General features: G+C 41.3%; 1 protein-coding gene across 6 annotated transcripts in view; it reads right to left on the bottom strand.

Annotated features, from left to right (window-relative positions):
- Positions 1-19789, bottom strand: part of WDR47 (WD repeat domain 47) — a 72537-nt gene that overhangs the window by 37149 nt on the left and 15599 nt on the right. For 2 of the 6 annotated variants that reach the window (XM_034932661.3, XM_055115145.2), the window contains exons 2-5: positions 16264-16430; positions 10400-10483; positions 6707-6812; positions 3783-4585 (exon numbers count right to left, since the gene is read on the bottom strand). In XM_034932661.3, the coding sequence (XP_034788552.1) occupies positions 3783-4585; positions 6707-6812; positions 10400-10483; positions 16264-16421 (1151 nt within the window). In that variant the 5' untranslated portion in view covers positions 16422-16430. Of the gene's footprint in view, positions 1-3782; positions 4586-6706; positions 6815-10399; positions 10484-16263; positions 16431-19789 lie in introns of those variants that run through there. The other 4 variants (XM_003808335.6, XM_008960431.5, XM_055115157.2 and 1 more) reach the window with 3 other exon arrangements.

Genomic DNA, 19789 nt, shown 5'->3' with positions numbered 1-19789 from the left:
GACAAGTTTTCAACATGATGTCCAGGATGGTCCTGAACTCCTGGGTTCCAGTGATCCACCATGCCCAGCCTGAAATACATTTTAAATGTATACTCAAAAAAAAAAAAAAAAGATACTGACTTCAAGTATTTCAAGTAGTACTCTTCACGTTGCATACTTAGCATAATTGGTCTAGTTGAGCTTCTATATATATACATTTAAAAAAACAATAAATAGAGACAGGGTCTCACTCTATTGCCCAAGCTGGTCGCAAACTCCTAGCCTCAAGCAATCCTCCCACCTCAGCCTCCCAAAGTGCTGGGATTACAGGTGTGAATCACCATACCAGTCCCAATATTTTTAAAATTACATCTAAAATATATTTAAAAATAGGTACATTTGTTCCAAATTAAATTTTTATACTTTATCCACAGGACAGTAACTCTCTCACAGCATTTCATTAGTAGTCCTTTTTGACACACTGTCCTTACCAAAGCCATGAGCTCTGAAAGGAAGAAATTTATATTCACTGAGTACCAATCACATGCTTGCCACTCTACTAGAAGCTTTATCTCATTTTGCAAGTCAACGCTTTATTATATAGAGAAGATAACTGAGGCTCAGAGAGATTAAATAACTTTCCCAAGGTCACACAGCCAATAAATGGCAAAGCTATTGTTCAGACCTATGTCTGACTTTAAAGACTATGTTCAGGCTGGGTGCAGTGGCTTATGCCTGTAATCCCAGCACTTTGGGAGGCCGAGGTGGGCAGATCATGAGGTCAGGAGTTCGAGACCAGCCTGGCCAAGATGGTGAAACCCCAGCTCTACTAAAAATACAAAAATTAGCCAGGCACAGTGGCGGGCGCCTGTAATCCCAGCTACTTGAGAGGCTGAGGCAGGAGAATCGCTTGAACCCAGGAGGCAGAGGTTGCAGTGAGCCGAGATCGCGCCACTGCACTCTAGCCTGCGCAACAGAGCGAGACTCCATCTCAAAAAAAAGAAAAAAAAAAGTTAACCTACCCTTTAGGAAGTCCCTCACTTAACTGATTGAAGTTAGATTCTCCTCTCTAAAGCACATGAAAGAAAATATCACAACCCTCTCCTCTATAATCTCAGAGCAACTTAACAGAAAAGGCTTCCCTATACATTTATCCTATACTTCTTTTTTTTTGGAGTGAGATGGAGTCTTACTCTGTCGCCTAGGCTGGAGTGCACTGGTGTAATCTCTGCTCACTACAACCTCTGCCTCCCAGGCTCAAGTGATTCTCCTGCCTCGGCCTCCCAAGTAGCTGGGATTATAGGCATGCACCAGCTAATTTTTTTGTATTTTTAGTAGAGATGGGGTTTCACCATGTTGGCCAGGCTGGTCTCAAACTTCTGACCTCAGGTGATCCACCCACCTCGGCTTCCCAAAGTGCTGGGATTACAGGCTTGAGCCATCGCGCCGGGCCTCATCCTGTATTTCTTATGCTTTAACTAAGGATCTCCACTTGCTCTAACTATTATTATTTTTTGAGACGGAATCTCACTCTGTTGCCCAGGCTGGAGTGCAGTGGTGCGATCTAGGCTCACTGCAACCTCCACTTCCCAGGTTCAAGCGATTCTCCTGCGTCAGCCTCCTGAGTAGCTGGGACTACAGGCCCGTGCCACCACACCCAACTAATTTTTGTATTTTTAGTAGAGACAGGGTTTCACCATGTTGGACAGGTTAGTCTTGAATTCCTGACCTCAAGTGATCCACCCACCTCGGCCTCCCAAAGTGCTGGGATTACAGGCCTGAGCCACCCACTCAGTTCACCTGCTCTAATTAGAAACAGAAATTCTGGGCCGGGCGTGGTGGCGCATGCCTGTAATCCCAGCTACTCCGGAGGCTGAGGCAGGAGAATCGCTTGAACCCGGGAGACAGAGGTTGCAGTGAGCCGGGATTGTGCCACTGCACTCCAGCCTGGTGACAGAATGGGACTCCATCTCAAAAAAAAAATAAAAATAAAATAAAAATAAAAGAAACAGAAATTCTGAGCCCACTGCTCCTTCCTCTGCAAAGAATGGCTCCAACTATCCTATGTAATGTGAAAAGGTTTCATTTTTATCTCTTTCATGAAATAAATTTATTGAAGTCAACACTAATATTTCATTGCGCCAACTCTAAGTTACAGAAAACCATCTATACATCCTCATGGGTTTCCTGGAAAAATGAGGCAGAAAGTTTCCTAACCCTGAAATAAATAACTGTTGATCAGGAGTTTATTATTCCATGCCAGGTTTGAAGGAAAAACTGAATGGTGGCTTTAACACTTATTTCCTTCATATGTATAAGAATCACTAAAGTAAAGTAAGTGGAAATAATTAGAGTTTTAAGTTCTAGTTGTTCACTACACTACTATGTACAGGAGAAAAAAAGTAGAAACAACCTGGTATCCTACAATAAGGAGTTAAATTTGTGATATAGTCATACAATGAAATACTGCATATATTTATGATTAATCATTGATATCAAGAAATGTTTAAGAATATGGAAAATAGTCATGGTCTTTCAAGTGGAAAAAGCAGATTACATGAAAATCTATGTAATATATTCCCAGTTTTTAAAAATGTATTCATATAGCCAGGCGCAATGGCTCACGCCTGTAATCCTAGCACTTTGGGAGGCCGAGGCGGGTGGATCAGCTGAGATCAGGAGTTCATGACCAGCCTGGCCAACATGGTAAAACCTCATCTCTACTAAAAATACAAAAATTAGTTGGGCGTGGTAGCGGGTGTTTGCAATCCCAGCTACTCAGGAGGCTGAGGCAGGAGAATTGCTTGAACCCGGGAGACGGAGGTTGCAGTGAGCCGAGACCGTGCCACTGCACTCCAGCCTGAGTGACAAAAGCAAAACTCCATCTCAAAAAAAAAAAAAAAAAAAAAATACTCATAGAAAAAAAGACTGGTCCATCTAAGTATGAGATTGTATGGGATTTTAATTCTCATACTATTACTCTTCTATAGTTTCCAAATTTTCTTCACAGCACATGTATTATATCTATAACCAGCAAAAGAATAAGATATAAAGATTTTTCTCATATAATTATCAAAAATTTTAAACCTTTACTAAAGTATTAACGACTAACTTTCAACTAAAAGGACCTGAACATTAAGAAAACATACACACTCCTGGGCATGGTGGTTCACACCTGTAATCCCAGAACTTTGGGAGGCCAAGGCAGGATGATTGCTTCACTTGAGTCCAGGAGTCTGAGACCTGGGCAACACTGTGAAACCCCTTCTCTATCAAATATACAAAAATTAGCTGAGTATGGTGGTGTGTGCCGGTAGTCCCAGCTACTCAGGGGGCTGATTTTAACCTGGGAGATTGTGCCACTGCACTCCAGCCTGGGTGACAGAGCCAGACCTGTCTCAAAGAAAAGAAAACATATACACACTATAATTAGATTATCTCAAACTTCTGAAGATTTCCTAATTTTTTTTTTTTTTTTTTTTTTTTTTGAGTCGGAGTCTCACTCTGTGGCCCAGGCCAGAGTGCAATGGCGTGATCTCAGCTCACTGCAAGCTCCCCCTCCCGGGTTCACGCCATTCTCCTGCCTCAGCCTTCTGAATAGCTGGGACTACAGGCACCTGCCACCACGCCCAGCTAATTTTTTGTATTTTTAGTAGAGACAGGGTTTCACCGTGTTAGCCAGGATGGTCTCAATCTCCTGACCTTGTGATCCACCCACCTCGGCCTCCCAAAGTGCTGCGATTACAGGCATAAGCCACTGCACCCGGCCTAAGATTTCCTAATTTTTATAACCAAATGCTTACCGCTCAGGGGATTCTTCGTAAATACTGTGACATTCTGTATTCTCAAGCATGAGACTTCTACTGAGGTTTTGTACCCCTGGATAATGGAAGTTAGCAAAGGAGTGTGACATTGGAGAAGTTTTGTTTCCAAGGTCTGAAATTCTCTTATCATGACTGGTTAGTCCACAGGTGAGGCCATCTAAAGCAGGATTCAGAGAGCGGGTCATATAGGCATCAGCTGATTGAGGTCTTCTCATTGGGGATGATGGATAGGGAGAGAGTTTGCTGATAAGAGGAGTCAAAAGATCAGCATATGCAGCTTTTGTAGGTTTCAGAAGTTTGTCAACATGAATATTAAGCATTTTCTGTTCAAAAGCACAAGAGAAGACAGAAGATGGAAGATTCTGAAGCCATGACAGTAAACTCAGATCCAAATCATCACAACCATTACCACATAAGAGGTCGATGCCAAGAAGCACTTCGCTTTCTGTAATTTCTTCTCCAGTTGCTTTACTCTGACAAAATTCTACACAGCATTCATAAAGCAGGCCTTTCATTACAAGCTGAAATAAACGATTGTTACTAGCCTTAAAACCAGCTTCACTTAGCTTCCTATCAGCAGGGATGAATTCTGCAACCATGACACAAGCCTCTTCAAAACAGTGAACTCGTGCGGTGCTGGGATTCCAGTCCTTAAACTCGGCATGATTGGTCAGACGAGGCAAAGTCAAAAGCAAACAGAGCTTACTATAGTCATCTTTAGAAGGACAGTATTCTTCTAGAGCATGTAAACATTGCACAGCTTCTTGCATGGTAAATTCCAGCTGTAAGAAAAATATAAATGATCAAATAATCACTATAAAAAACATGCTATGAAATACGAAAACGACAAGAGTACAAAGAATAAATTATATTGCCACAGAATACTCATATAATTTGTAGGATATGCAACAGCTTTCAAGATAGGAACATAATGTTTTCACAACTAAAATAAAAATAATAAACTTGGTTAATTAGTACATTAAACTTTTATCTATAAAAACACTGTTCTATTATAATTCAGGCATAAGACAGGATCTCACTCTGCTGCCCACGCTGGAGTGCAGGGGTTATTCATACACACAAATATAGTGCACTACAGCCTTGAACTCTTGGGCTCAAGTGATCCCCAGCCTCTAAAGTAGCTGGAACCACAGGTGTGCCACACTGTGCCCAGCTCTCAAATATATAATTTTTTAACGGTAAGAATTTTTTTTCTAGAAATGAAAATTGAAGCATGCCAATGTTCAATTGTTTATAAACCTTGCTATTATTCCAGCTTACCCAAAAGGCAAAAGAGCCACTCTGTTAGTCCAAACTTACCTTAGAGCAAAATTGTGTGGGGATAGAAAGTCAAGAAAAGGGAGCCGAGCACGGTGGCTCACACCTGTAATCCCAGCACTTTGGTAGGCCAAGGTGGGCAGATCATGAGGTCAGGAGTTCGAGACCAGCCTGGCCAACACAGTGAAACCCCGTCTCTAATAAAAATACAAAAAATTAGCCAGGCACAGTGGCGGGCGCCTGTAATCCCAGCTACTTGAGAGGCTGAGGCAGGAGAATTGCTTGAACCCGGGAGGCAGAGGTTACAGTGAGCTGAGATCGCACCACTGCACTCCAGCCTGGGTGACAGTGTGAGACTCCATCTCAAAAAAAAAAACAACAAAAAAACAGAAAGGGAATGCCTAAAGTTGACTTACTACAAAACAATCCAGACAGACCAAAATGGAAGCTTAGCTGAGAGACAAATTATAATAATTTGTATAGTGAATATTGTCTTTGAATCATAAGCTTTTAATGATGTAAGGAACTTCAGCACTCACCTAGTCTAGCCACCATATCTTACATATGGGAAAAGTCAGGGTACACATTTACCAAGGTAATTCAGTTGATTAGTGGCAAAGACGGAATAAAAAATAGGTCTCCTAACTCATGTTCCAGTGTTCTTTTCACTTTTGAACATCATTATCTGGCAAATATATCTGTATCTGAAAGTCCCCACTGTAAAATCCTTTGGTTTTTGCCTCAGTCTGAATGTTTGTGCCTCCCTAAAATTCCTATGTTGAAATCCTAACCCCACAAGGTAATGGTATTGGAAAAGTAGGGCCTTTGGGAGGTGACTAGGTCATAAATGCTCAGCCCTCAAGAATTAGATTAGTGCCCATATAAGAGACCCCAGAGAGCTAGCTAGCCTCTTTAACCAGCTGAAAACACAGCTAGAAGGCACCATCCATGAACCAGAGCACAGGCCCTCACCAGGCAATGAATCTGCTGGTACCTTGATCTTGGACTTTCCAGCTACCAGAACTGTAAGAAATAAACTTCCATTGTTTACTAGACCCCTAGTTTATGATATTTTGTTATAGCAGGTCAAATGGACTAAGACACTTTACTTCAGTTAACAATTACCAGAACTTAATACAAGTTTTCTCGGTTTTAGTATTACACTGAATCTTTAAAAGTCACTTTACTAATCAAAATGAATTTAATTTCATTAAATTTAAATAGTCATGAAGACAAACATTTCAGCAAAAAAAAAAAAAAAAAACTATCTCTGGATCAAAGACAATACAGAAAAGACAGAGAAAAAGGACATAAATATAACCAACCCACTTCCGGGATTTAAAAAAAAGAAGAAATGATGAAGAGTCATCAAGTCAAACTTTATCTATTGCTGACTTACCTTAAACAAGAGAGATGCACACACTCTTCAACTAGCCAGCTATTTATATATCTCGGCTTAAACCATGGAACAAGTTTAGAAGTGCTACAGAATGAAAATACTACACCTGGAAAACACCAGATCTTGGCCCCATCCCAGCTCATAAAAACTCTGAAAACTTGTGATGCTAATCCTTCGTTTTAGTGACTAAAATACTTATGACTGAAAACAAGACTAGGGCGCAAACCTTCAGGAATAAAAATCTTACATGCTGGGGCTCATCTTCTGCTGACATCGCATTGTTAACACATAAAGCTTCTAAAAACTTCTGCTTCAGGATAATATAACGAAACCTGTGGGAAAAAATGAAGCATTAATTTTTCCAATGTCTGATGTCAAATATACTTAGAAGTTACTATATAAGTACTTTTGCTTTAGGAAAATTATTCAAATAATTTACTAGGCTTCTTATCACATTGAAGCCATAACTGAAGTTCAGTCACAAGTAATCACAATTTAACACTCAGAGAATGAATTTATACTTCCAATATTAATTGTAAACAACAATCCAATTTTTATGGAAGATATCAAATGTTACCTAATATTAAATCAAGTCTTATATCCAAAATGTTTTGTTTACCTTACATCCTGTTTTTTATTAAAAAAATTTTAACAAATAATAGTATATATTTATGGGGTATGTTACATTTTTAAATACATATACATTGTAGAAAGATTAAATCAAATATTTTCTTTTTAAATATGAGAAAAGTCTAATAAAAAATGGGGCTGAAAGGGTAGGAGAAAATGAACATTTCTAAAACACTACAAAATAACTAGAGACTTAAAGCTTTTTTCCTTTTCTTTTTTTTTTTTAGAGACAGAGTCTTCTGCTCTGTCACCCAAGCTGGAGTACAGTGGCATGATCACAGCTCACTACAGCCTCAAACTTTGGCCCAAGCAATCCTCCTGCCTCAGCCTCCCAAGCAGCTAGGACTACAACTGTGTGCCACAGCACCCGGCCAATTTTTAAAATTGTTTTGTAGAGACCGGGTCTCACTTTGTTGCTCAGACTGATCTCAAATTCCTGGCTTCAAGCAATTCTCCTGCCTCAGCCTCCCAAAGTGCTTGGATTACAAGTATGAGCCACTGCATCTGGTCCCAACTTAAAGCTTTTTAACAAGAATTTTTCAGAGGGGAAGGGATAGCAAAGAGTCTACCTAACTTGTCTAAGAATCAAAAGCTTTATTGCCTGAAGCAATTTATAGAAAAAGTGTTTCCAAGTCTGGAAAGAAAAAAATAATGAACCTTCAGTCATTCTTTCAGCCACTGTTGTAGTAGCAAATTGTGTCCAATAAAACAAAATCCCTGCCTTCAAAAAGAGGGTCACCTAATAAATTATATGAAATATTCACAGAGTTCAGCAAGGCCTCAAAAAAGTATGAAACCAATTGTACAAAAGAGGTGGAAAGTTAACCAAAAAAAGACCTAACAACTGACTCTCAGAAGATAATCAGAAGTGTACCAGGTAAAGGCAGGAGATGGTGAAGGGATTAATATTCCAGGTAAGTGAAGAATGTACAAACGCAAAGAAATATCAAGCAGCATGGTCTGAATAGCAAATCAAAAAATAACAACAGGTTCAACTTCTGATAGTGATAGAGTAACTTATATCTCGCTAACCTTTCTGCATATAACAACAATAAATCTTACATAAAATACCAAAAAAAGGTGATTTTATTTATTTGTTTATTGATTGACTGATTGAGACAGAGTCCTGCTCTGTCACCCAGGCTGGAGTGCAGTGGCACGATCTCGGCTCACTGCAACCCCTGCCTCCCAGTTTCAAGTGATTCTCCTACCTCAGCCTCCCAAGTAGCTGGGATTACAGGCATGTGCCACCACATCCAGCCAATTTTTTTTTGTATTTTCAGTAGAGACAGGATTTCGCCATGTTGGCCAGGCTGGTCTCCAACTCCTGACCTCAGGTGATCCGCCTGCCTCGGCCTCCCAAAGTGCTGGGATTACAGGCGTGAGCCACCAAGCCTGGCCTCAAAAAATGACTATTTTGAATGCATTTGAAAAGCTGGCACAACTAGAGGGAAGTCAATCCTTAAAAAAAGAGAAATTTGCCAGGTGCGTTGGCTCAAGCCTGTAATCCCAGCACTTTGGGAGGCCAAGGTGGGTGGATCACGAGGTCAGGAGCTCGAGACCAGCCTGGCCAACATGGTGAAACCCCATTTCTAACAATACAAAAATTAGCTAGGCACAGTGGTGCATGCCTGTAGTCCCAGCTGCTCGGGAGGCTGAGGCAGGAGAATCGCTTGAACCTGGGAAGCAGAGGTTGCAGTGAGCCAAGATCGCACCACTGCATTCCAGCCTGGGTGACAGAGTGAGACTCCATCTCAAAAAAAAAAAAAGAAACCCAGAAATTTAAGGGGTTATATTCAACAGCATAAGGCTTTCCAGCTGAGGGCACTCCCCAGTTCACACAGTGTGAGCTAGAACTCAAACAGAAGGCTGTGGCTTGAAAAGTCTGGTACTGACTGAACAAAGTGGCTCATACTTGTAATCCTAGCACTTTGAGAGGCCAAGGCAAGAGGATTATTTGAGCCCAGAAGTTCGAGACCAGCCTGGGCAACAAAGTGAGACCTGGTCTCTACAAAAAATTTAAAAATTAGCCTAGCGGGGTGGCACATGCCTGCAGTCCCAGCCACACAGGAGTCTGAAGCAGGCAAATCACTTGAGCCCAGGAGGTAAGGCTACAGTGAGCTGTGTTCACACCACTGCACTCCAGCCTGGGCAACAGAATGAAACCCTGTCTCAAAAAAAAAGTTTGGTACTGCCAGAGCAGCTAAAAAATGAGAAGAAGATCCAAAAAAAGGACGACGTCACAGTAGGAAACATACCAAAATCTACTGTATAAACTTAGGTACCCATATCCCTGGCTATCCCCTAAACTGTGAAGATGCAAGGGAGACTCCAAGGAGCCTGGAGAAAACAGATGAAAGGCCAAAGAACTGAGCAGAGATTTCGGGACAAATCTCTGGTATCCACAAGAGGGGAGAAAGAGTTTGCATTTTGAGGCTACCTAAGTTAAATAACTGCCTGTATAAAAATCAAACTTTTTATGTAGGAAGAGAACAGAATTCAGAGCCTCAAGAGTGAAGCTGAAAGGTGCAGATTACATTTACAAAATAATTAGATATAGTTAAAAAAAAAAAACAAAAAGTGACTCCCAGTTAGGAGAAAAGGCAATCATTAGAAACTGAGCCTGATATAAGCAAGCACAAGTCCAAATTACCAAACAAGGACTACACTAGCAAACAAGCAGCTACTCTCAGTATGTTGAAGGACCTAAAGAAAAATATAATCATAATGAATGAACAGATGGAAAAATCTTACAAAAAAATTATACGAATTTGAAAATGAAAAGCACAATATTCAAAATGAAAAATTCACTGTTGAATTTGAAGCTGCAGTGCCACATACATGCCACTGCACATCAGCCTGGTGGTAGAACAAGAACCTGTTTTTAAAAATTCACCATTTATCAACAGATTGCTAATAGCAAAAGAAAGGGTCAGTGAACATTAAATCAACTTAAAATAATCCAAATGAACACAGGGGAAGCCTGGGAAACATGGTGAAACCCTAACTCTAAAAAAAATACAAAATTAGCTAGGCTGATGGTACACGCCTGTAGTCCCAGCTACTTGAGAGGCTGAAGTGGGAGGATTGCTTGAGCCCAGGAGACCAAGGCTGCAGTGAGCTGTGATCATGCCACCACACTCCAGCTTGGGTGACAGAGAGAGATCAATTTGTTTACTCTCTGTTCAAGGCCAGTGGAGAAAGAAAAATGAAAATGAAAATTTTTGTTCATTGTTTTGCTAAGCTTCTACCAATGATGAGACACTAAAAACTTTAGATAAAATCTTACCTTTTTTTGTCAAATTTTTCCATACATTCTAGAGGCTGAATGAACTGAAGAACTTCATCCCATTGACCATCAAGTATTAGCTGCCTAAATAAAAAATTTAAAAAAACCAGCATGTCACCAAATTCAGGTTATACTAATTAAAAGCAGAACAGATGACAAAACAGCATTCAAACTTCATAAAGCACACAATGAGATTAACATTTTATTTGATTCCTCAAATAAATTTTTCATAATTTTTTTTTTTTTTTTGAGACAGAGGGTCACTCTGTTGCCCAGGCTGGAGTGCAATGGCACAATCTCGGCTCACTGCACCCTCTGACTCCTCTGTTCAAGCGATTCTCCTGCCTCAGACACCCGAGAAGCTGGGACTATAGGCTCGCACCACTAAGCCCCACTAATTCTTTTCTATTTTTAGTAGATACAGGGTTTCACCATGTTGGCCAGGCTGGTCTCAAGCTCCTGACCTCAGGTGATCCACCCACCTCGGCCTCTCAAAGTGCTGGGATTACAAGCGTGAGTCACCTCACCTGGCCTAAATTTTTCATAACTTATTTGTAACAACATACACTGTATGAGAAGAATTTGTGAATCTGCAACCACTCATACTAACTATATATATGTGGGTTTTGACCTATGTAAAAACATTGGACATGCCAGGTGTGGTGGCTCACACCTGTAATCCCAGCACTTTGGGAGGCCAAGGTGGGCAGATCACCTGAGGTCAGGAGTTTGAGACCACCCTGGCCAACATGGCGAAACCCCGTCTCTACTAAAAGTACAAAAATTAGCTGGCCGTGGTGGCGGGCGCCTGTAATCTCAGCTACTCAGGAGGCTAAGGCAGGAGAAGCTTGAACCTGGGCGGCAGAGGTTGCAGTGAGCCAAGATCACGCCACTGCACTCTAGCCTGGGCAACAAAAGAGAGACTCTGTCTCAAAAAAAAAAAAAAAGTGGACTAAGCTTTAAAGTTCCTATATTTCCATATTCATCTTACAGTTTTAAAGCTATTATATATTATTTTAAGAACAAGAGGCTGGGCGCAGTGGCTCATGTCTGTGGTCCCAGCACTTTAGGAAGCTAAGGTAAGCAATTCACTCGAGCTCAGGAGTTCGAAACCAGCCTGGGAAACATGGCAAAACCCTGGCTCTACAAAAAATACAAAAATTAGCCAGGCATGGTTGTGCATGCCTGTGGTCCCAGCTACTCGGGAGGCTGAGGTGGGAGGATCACTTGAGCCCAGATGTCAAGGCTGCAGTGAGCTGAGATTGTGCCACTGCACTCCAGCCTGGGCAACAGAGTGAGACCCTGTCTCAAAAAAACACACACAAAAAAGAAAGAACAGGTGATCATTTGAGCCCAGCAGTTCAAGACTAGCCTGGGCAACATGCAAAACCCCATCTCTACAAAAAATTTAAAAATTAGCTGGGCATGGTGGTACATGCCTGTAGTCCCAGCTATTCAGAAGGCTGAGGTGGGATAATCGCTTGAGTCAAGAAGGTCATGGCTGCAGTGACCATGATCATGCCACTCCACTCCAGCCTGGCAGCCTAGGTGACATAGCAAGACCCTGTTTCAAAAAAAAAGTAAAAAGAATTTTAAAAGCTGGGAGTGGGCCAGGCATGGTGGCTGTCAGCATTTTTGGAGGCCGAGGCGGACAGATCACCTGAGGTCAGGAGTTCAAGACCAGGCTGGCCAACATGGCGAAACCCCATCTCTACTAAAAATACAAAAATTAGCCAGGCGTGGTGGCAGGTGCCTGTAATCCCAGCTTACTCGGGAAGCTGAGGCAGGGAGAATTGCTTGAACCTACAAGGCACGTTACAGTGAGCTGAAGTCGCGCCACTGCAGTCCAGCCTGGGCGACAGAGTGAGACTCCGTCTCAAAAAAAAAAAAAAAAAAAAAAAAAGCTGGGAGTGGTGGCTCACACCTGTAATCCCAACATGTTAGGAGGCTGAGGCACCATGGTGAAAATCCATCTCAACTGGGGGTGATTTTGCATTCTGTCAGGACATTTGGCAACATCTAAAGACATTTTTGGTAGTCACAACTGGGGATACTACTGGGATCTAGTGGGTGGATCTACTGGGATCTAGTTGGGGATGCCGTTAACATCCTACAACAAAGGACAACCCTCCACAACAAAGAATTATCTGGCCCAGATGCCAGCAGTGCCAAGGCTGAGAAACTCTGCTCTACATTGTGAATTCTATGTGAAATCTACAGCTTTGAGAATACAGTTTACACTGAGAATGAAAACAGCAAGGAATAAGAACAAGTTTCATCCTACTTTAAATGGTCTATGGGAATATCCAAAAGTTACAAGGCATTCTTACATCTTTTCTTTCACAACGGCAATTTCCCTATTTTTGAATGTTTTAGAACAGAGAAATTTTAAATGGGAAGGATGGGCAGGAAGACCTACATAGGATTAACAATACGCTACAAAGAAGAAATATTAATAAAAGCAAGATGGGCACAGTGGCTCATGCCTGTAAATCCTAGCACTTTGGGAGGCCAAGGTGGGAGAATCATTTAAGGCCAGGAGTTCAAGATCAGCCAAGGGCAATATAGCAAGATCCTACCTTTATAAAAAAAAATTAACATAAAGAAATTTTTTAAATAAAAATAAGGCAATCACTGTATATCATAATCATTTTATAAAGGTGCATTTCAATATTTAAAATGTAAGAAAGGACACAATTTCAAAGGCAAGCCCTTTAAGATGAACATATTTAGTTTTTTTTTTTTTTTTTTTTTTTTGAGACAGAGTCTTGCTCTGTCGCCCAGGCTGGAATGCAGTGGCACGATCTCAGCTCACTGCAAGCTCACGATCTCGGCTCACTGCAAGCTCTGCCTCCTGGGTTCACACCATTCTCCTGCCTCAGCCTCCCAAGTAGCTAGGACTACAGGCACCCGCCACCACGCCTGGCTAATTTTTTGTATTTTTAGTAGAGACGGGGGGTTTCACCGCATTAGCCAGGATGGTCTCGATCTCCTGACCTCGTGATCCACCCACCTTGGCCTCCCAAAGTGCTGGGATTACAGGCGTGAGCCACTGTGCCCAGCCGAACATATTTAGTTTAATGAAAAACCTACTATTTTATTATTATTTGCATTTCACCTCAGACCAGTAAAATTTCATCATAAATCAAGCAGGAGGGTACTTGAGAGCTGCCACTGTTAACTTCTAGGAGTATTAATGCTTCAAAGATAGTGCTTAAAAAAATACTACACTATTAACTAAGCTCCCTGGGGCTGGATGATATTCATAACACAAAATATAGGGAAGTGCAACAAGTTTAAATAGAGTCCCCTAATATAATAAAGCTTTGTTGTTGCTGCTGTTGTTGTTGTTGAATGGTTCCTTTTCATAAGCTAGGAACACTCCATTTTTTTTTTTTTTCTGAGATGGAGTTTCCTTCTTGTCGCCCAAGCTGGAATACAATGGTACGATCTCAACTCACTGAAACCTCTGCCTCCTGGGAGGAACACTTCATTTCTTGAGGCTTTCCAAGTCACAAAATGCCACATGTCCAAGAATCTGTACTTCTTGTCAAGGATATTTGGTATCTCATAAAAATAGAATACATTTCTGCCTGCAAATTTGGGATTTTCCGTTTCTATCCAATTCAGACTAGAATATATTTAGCTTTCCATTTTGGCAAACATGTTACTTCACTTTGCCTTGCAATTCCACCTCTAAGAATCTTGTCCTAAGGAAATAATCCAATATATAGAAAAAGTCTCAGCCAGGTGCAGTGGCTCACGTCTGTAATCCCAGCACTTTGGGAGGCCGAGGCAGGCAGATCACCTGAGGTCAGGAGTTCGAGACCAGCCTTGCCAAAATGGTGAAACCTTGCCTCTACTAAAAATACAAAAATTAGCCGGACGTGGTGGTGTGCACCTGTAGTCCCAGCTACCTGGGAGGCTAAGGCGAGAGAATCACTTGAACCCAGGAGGTGGAGGTTGTAGTGAGCTGAGATCATGCCACTGCACCCCAGCCTGGGTGACAAAGCAAGCCTCTATCTCAAAAAAAAAAAAAAAAAAAAAAAAAAGGCGCAAGTATAAAATGTTCTGTAGAGCAATTATTTAAGATAAATTGGGAACAATTGTTTAAAATCAGGGGAGCCATTAGGAAATTAAGTAAACTGAAATTTTTTATTTGTAGCTGGAATTACAGGCATGCACCACTATGCCCAGCTAATTTTAGTATTTTTAATAGAGACGGGATTTCACCACGTTGGCCAGGCTGGTCTCGAACTCCTGACCTTAAGTGATCCACCCGGCTCAGCCTCCCAAAGTGCTGGGATTACAGGCGTGAGCCACCACGCCTGGCCTTTTTAAATTTATTATTTATTTAATTTATTATTTATTTATTTATTTAGTCTTGCTCTGTCGCCCAGGCTGGAGTACAGTGGCACCATCATGGCTCACTGCAACCTCTGCCTCTCGGGCTCAAGTGATTTTCCTGCCTTAGCCTCTCGAGTAGCTGGGACTAGAGGCATGCACCACCACACCCAGCTAATTTTTGTATTTTTAGTAGAGACAGGGTTTCACTACGTTGGCCAGTCTGGTCTCAAACTCCTGACCTCAGGTGATCCGCCTGCCTTGGACTCGCAAATGGCTAGGATTGCAGGTGTGAGTCACCATGCCCAGCCTGAAAATTTTTTAAATATAAGTTTGTAATCACACAGAGAAACCTTGTGATGTTAATAGATAAGGCATGATTCTAAATCATAAACACAACAGAATTGTTATTTTTAATAGATGCAAAAAAAAGATGCACAGAATTTACACTCTAAGAATGAAAACAGCAAGGAATAAGAACAATATTATGTCTGTGTGGTGGGGTAATTTTTCTTTTATTTATCTTTCTATATTTTCTATAATGAACACATTTTATTTCTATGGCCAAAAAATGGTATTTCAGAAACATTTTCTTTACCTTTTCAAAGTCTCCAATTTTCTTAGTCAAATATCTTTTATTATCATACCACAACCACAATGGAGTGGTGACTCTTGTTCTTTTTAACAGACCTCTGGGTCTTACTACTGAAAACATTCTACAGAAAGCATTATTTTGTAAATGTTCCTTTTTTTTATTTTTGTATTTTTGAGACGGAGTCTCACTCTGCTGCACAGGCTGGAGTGCAACGGTGCGATCTCAGCTCACTGCAACCTCCGTCTCCCTGGTTCAAATGATTCTCCTGCCTCAGCCTCCCGAGTAGCTGGGATTACAGGCATGTGCCACCATGCCCTGTTAATTTTTATATTTTTAGTAGAGGCGGGATTTCACCATGTTGGCCAGGCTGGTCTCAAAACTCCTGACCTCAAGTGATCCGCCTGCCTCAGCCTCCCAAAGTGCTGGGATTACAGGCGTGAGCCACCACGCCCAGCCTATTTTGTAAATGTTCTATTTTTAAAATATTTTTTTAGGTCGGGTGCGGTGGCTCACGCCTGTAATCCCAGCACTTTGGGAGGCCAAGGTGGGCAGATCACGAGGTCAGGAGATCGAGACCATCCTGGCTAACACGGTGAAACCCCATCTCTACTAAAAATACAAAAATTAGCTGGCCATGGTGATGGGCGCCTGTAGTCCCAGCTACGCAGGAGGCTGAGGCAGGAGAATGGCGTGAACCCGGGAGGCGGAGCTTGCAGTGAGCCGACATCTCGCCACTGCACTCCAGCCTGGGTGACAGAGCAAGACTCCATCTCAAAAAATAAAATAAAATAAAATATTTTTTAAAATTATACTTACATAGCCTTTTCATGATTATAAGGTTCTATCTGTATTATATATATTACCTTATTAATACTTAACATTTCTTCGAAGGAGCTACAAACTTCACAGTATAATGAAATCATACCTCAGGAAAAGCATATCATCTGAAAACAGGCCATTTATGACTCCACTTTCCTTCTCCAGGGCCAGCATACTAATGTGAAGCTTCTTTGAATTCAGGAAGTCCAAAATTAGCTTAATGATTTCAACCTCTTTTACATTCACTGTTTCTTCAGCCGTCATATTGATAGCCTAAATATGAAACAGAAAAACAATAAAGCTAATCCTATTGATTTATTTCTAAGTTTAACTGCCTGGAAACTACACATAACAGGTTTACTGGGAATCTTTAGTACACATATTCTGAAGTGAAGTTAACTTAGTATTTATCAAAACCAAGTCGTTCTTTAATATGTGACAATGGTATGGCCATGATTTTTTAAAGTCCTTATCTTTGAGATACATATTGGAATAATTACAGATTAAATGATATAAAGTTTGTGATTTACATGAAAATAATAGAAGAGAAGAGTGGGAAGAGATAAAGATGAAACAAGAATGATTATGGTTACTGAAGCAGGGTAATAGGTAAATGAGGGTTTATTATATAATCCTGTCTACTCCTACATGTTTAAAATTTTCCATAATACAGAATATTTTAAAAAGTCATTAATAACCAAACCATGTTTAGCTATGTCCCAAATACATTGTCCCAGGTATGCTCTAATACATTCACTCAGTAAGTACTTAATGCCTTTTCTCTGTGACAGACATGATTCTGTACTCAGGAGACATTGGCCTTGCTTTAAGAAGCTTTAGTCTAGCAGCAATACCTAAATGATAACCTGGTCAGTACAGCGGAGCCAAACAAAACAAGGTTAGTTAAGATGTGCAACTTTAGGGCAGGTGTAGTGGCGTACGCCTGTAATCCCAGTACTTTGGGAGGCCAAAGTGGAGGGACTGCTTGAGTTCAGGAGTTCGAGACCAGCCTGGGAACCATGGCAAAACCACATCTGTACAAAAAAAATTAAAAAATTAGCAGGGCAAGATGGTGTGTGTCTATAGTCCCAGCACTCTGGAGGCTGAGGTGGGAGGATCGCTTGAGCCCAGGAGATCAAGGCTGCAGTGAGCAAAGATTGTGCCACTGCACTACAGCCTGAGCAACAGAATTAGACTCTGTCTCAAAAAAAAAAGAAAGAAAAAAGTGCAACTTTAGTCATATGGGTAATATCAGTGATATTTCAATACTCTCTAAGCTTCCTTCTAACTCTTACCTGTAGGTCTGCTACAACTGAGCACATAATGCTCAGGTTATGAATCCATAAAGATTTAGACCTGGGAGGACTATAAGATCATTTGTTCAACATTCTAATTTTACCAGTGAAGCCACACAAGTTAAATGGCCTAAACTGTTACAGTTTTCAAATGTTAAGGCTCAGAGCAATGCAAAATACCACCACACTAGGGGAGTAGCCACAAAGAAACTTCATCAGATGAAACAGACTATAAGCATATCTTTCTCACAGGACCAACTTATTCTAACCAAGCTTGCAGAAACATAAACATACACATGTGGACTGGGTGTAGTGACTCACGCCTGTAGTCCCAGCACTTTGGGAGGCTGAGGCAGGAGGATCGCTTGAGCCCAGAAGTTAGAAGTTACATACAGTGAGCTATGATCACACCACTGCACACCTCTGAACAACAGAGGAAGACCATGTCTCTAAACAAAACAAAACAAAAAATATATGTAGGCCCACAGGTTAGTGTTGTTTCCATTTCTTTACTTTTGGGTTGATTTTTTTGTTTATAACAAGAAATGCAAATGTCTAGCAGACTAGAATGCTCTCATCAGCAGATGAGTACATTTTCTCCCTCAGCTAGAGGCCTGGGCATGGTGGCTCACACCTGTAGTTCCAGCACTTTGAGAGGTCGAGGTGGGAGGATCACATGAGCCCAGGAGTGCGAGACAAGCCTGGGCAACATGGTGAAACATGGTCTCTACAAAAAATATAAAAATCAGCCAGCATGTGTGCCTGTAGTTCCAGTTACTCAGGAGGCTGAGGTGGAAAGATCACTGGAGCCCCAGAAGTTGAGGCTACAGTGAGCGGTGATCATACCACTGCACTCCAGCCTGGGCGGTAGCGTGAGACTCTGCCTCAAAAAAAAAAAAAAAAAAAAGAAGGCTGGGCACAGTGGCTCACACCTGTAATCCCAGCACTTTGGGAGGCTGAGACGGGTGGATTATGAGATCAGGAGTTTGAGGCCAGCCTGGCCAACATGGTGAAACCCCACCTCTACTAAAAATACAAAAATTAGCTGAGCGTGGTGGCACGCACCTGTAATCCCAGCTACTTGGGAGGCTGAGGCAGGAGAATTGCTTGAACCCAGGAGGCGGAGGTTGCAGTGAGCCAAGATTGTGCCACTGCACTCCAGCCTGGGCAATAGAGCCAGACTCCATCTCGGAAAAAGAAAAAAAAACAAATAAAAAAAAGTGGCGCTAGGGTAAACAAGGGACAAACCACAGAAAAATAATTATACGACTCACTCAAATATTTAATGACATCAGACTACACAAATCCCTCTGCAGAGTAAGAATATGTCTGTCTCAGGAAACAGTAAATCACAAACTTATCTCCCAACACACCAGCTACCCAACTCCGCATGCTTTAGGTTTCCCTTTCCTATCTTCTGAGCTGACCACCATCCTCCTGTTCACAGACTTCGTCCAAAAGAGGATACGGTAAAATAAGTAAGATTTCCACTCACTAAATTCTTTTTTTTTTTTTAAAGACAGGGTCTTGCTCTGTCACCTAGGTTAGAGTGCAGTTGCATGACCATGGCTCACTGCAGCCTTGACCTCCCAGGCTCAAGTGATCCTCCCGCTTCAGCCTTCCAAGTACCTGGGATGACAGGTGTGTGCCACCGTACCCAGCTAATTTTTTATTTTATTTTTTGTAGAGACGGGATCTACCTATGTTGCCCAGGCTGCTCTCGAACTCCTGGGCTCAAGCAATCCTCTCGCCTCGGCATCTCAAAGTGTTGGGATTACAGGGATGAGCCACCGTGCCCACCTTTTTTTTTTTTTTCAGGTTATCCGTGGAAACTACTCATTAAATTCTGATCATATCAGAACTGTCTCCCTAATATTATTCTTAGAGCACACTGATTAGTGATTTTAGCATTCCTCAAATCTTTAGACAATTCTTTTTTTTATTTTTACTGCTCCTTGCAGAGCAGGCTACCCAATAGGCAGTGTGCCCAGAGTAGCCCTTCAGGTAATTCTTACTAGCAAAAAAATGGCTTTTACTAATTTAACTCTCAGAAAAAAATATTCCCTCCTCTGTAGGTTCTTAGAGGGCACATCACATACATCTCCATGTACCAACCACACAAACTTAATGCACAATTGGGACTATAATTTTCTAATATAGCTCAATATACCAATGATACTAAACATTGTATAGGCTTCATATTCAACATTCAATCTAAATATCAGTCCAGATATAAAGTTACTCTGAATGGAAATTATGGCAATAGTCCCACTTTAAATAATAACTACAAGTTTAATGTTGCAGTCATTTTTGGTTAATAAAGCCTAAGAGAACTAC

The sequence above is a fragment of the Pan paniscus genome, chromosome 1 (genome assembly GCF_029289425.2).
Source record: "Pan paniscus chromosome 1, NHGRI_mPanPan1-v2.0_pri, whole genome shotgun sequence".
In the NCBI taxonomy this organism is placed as follows: Eukaryota; Metazoa; Chordata; class Mammalia; order Primates; family Hominidae; genus Pan; species Pan paniscus.
Note: the sequence above shows the minus strand (reverse complement) of the source record. Positions and strands in the feature narration are given on the sequence as shown.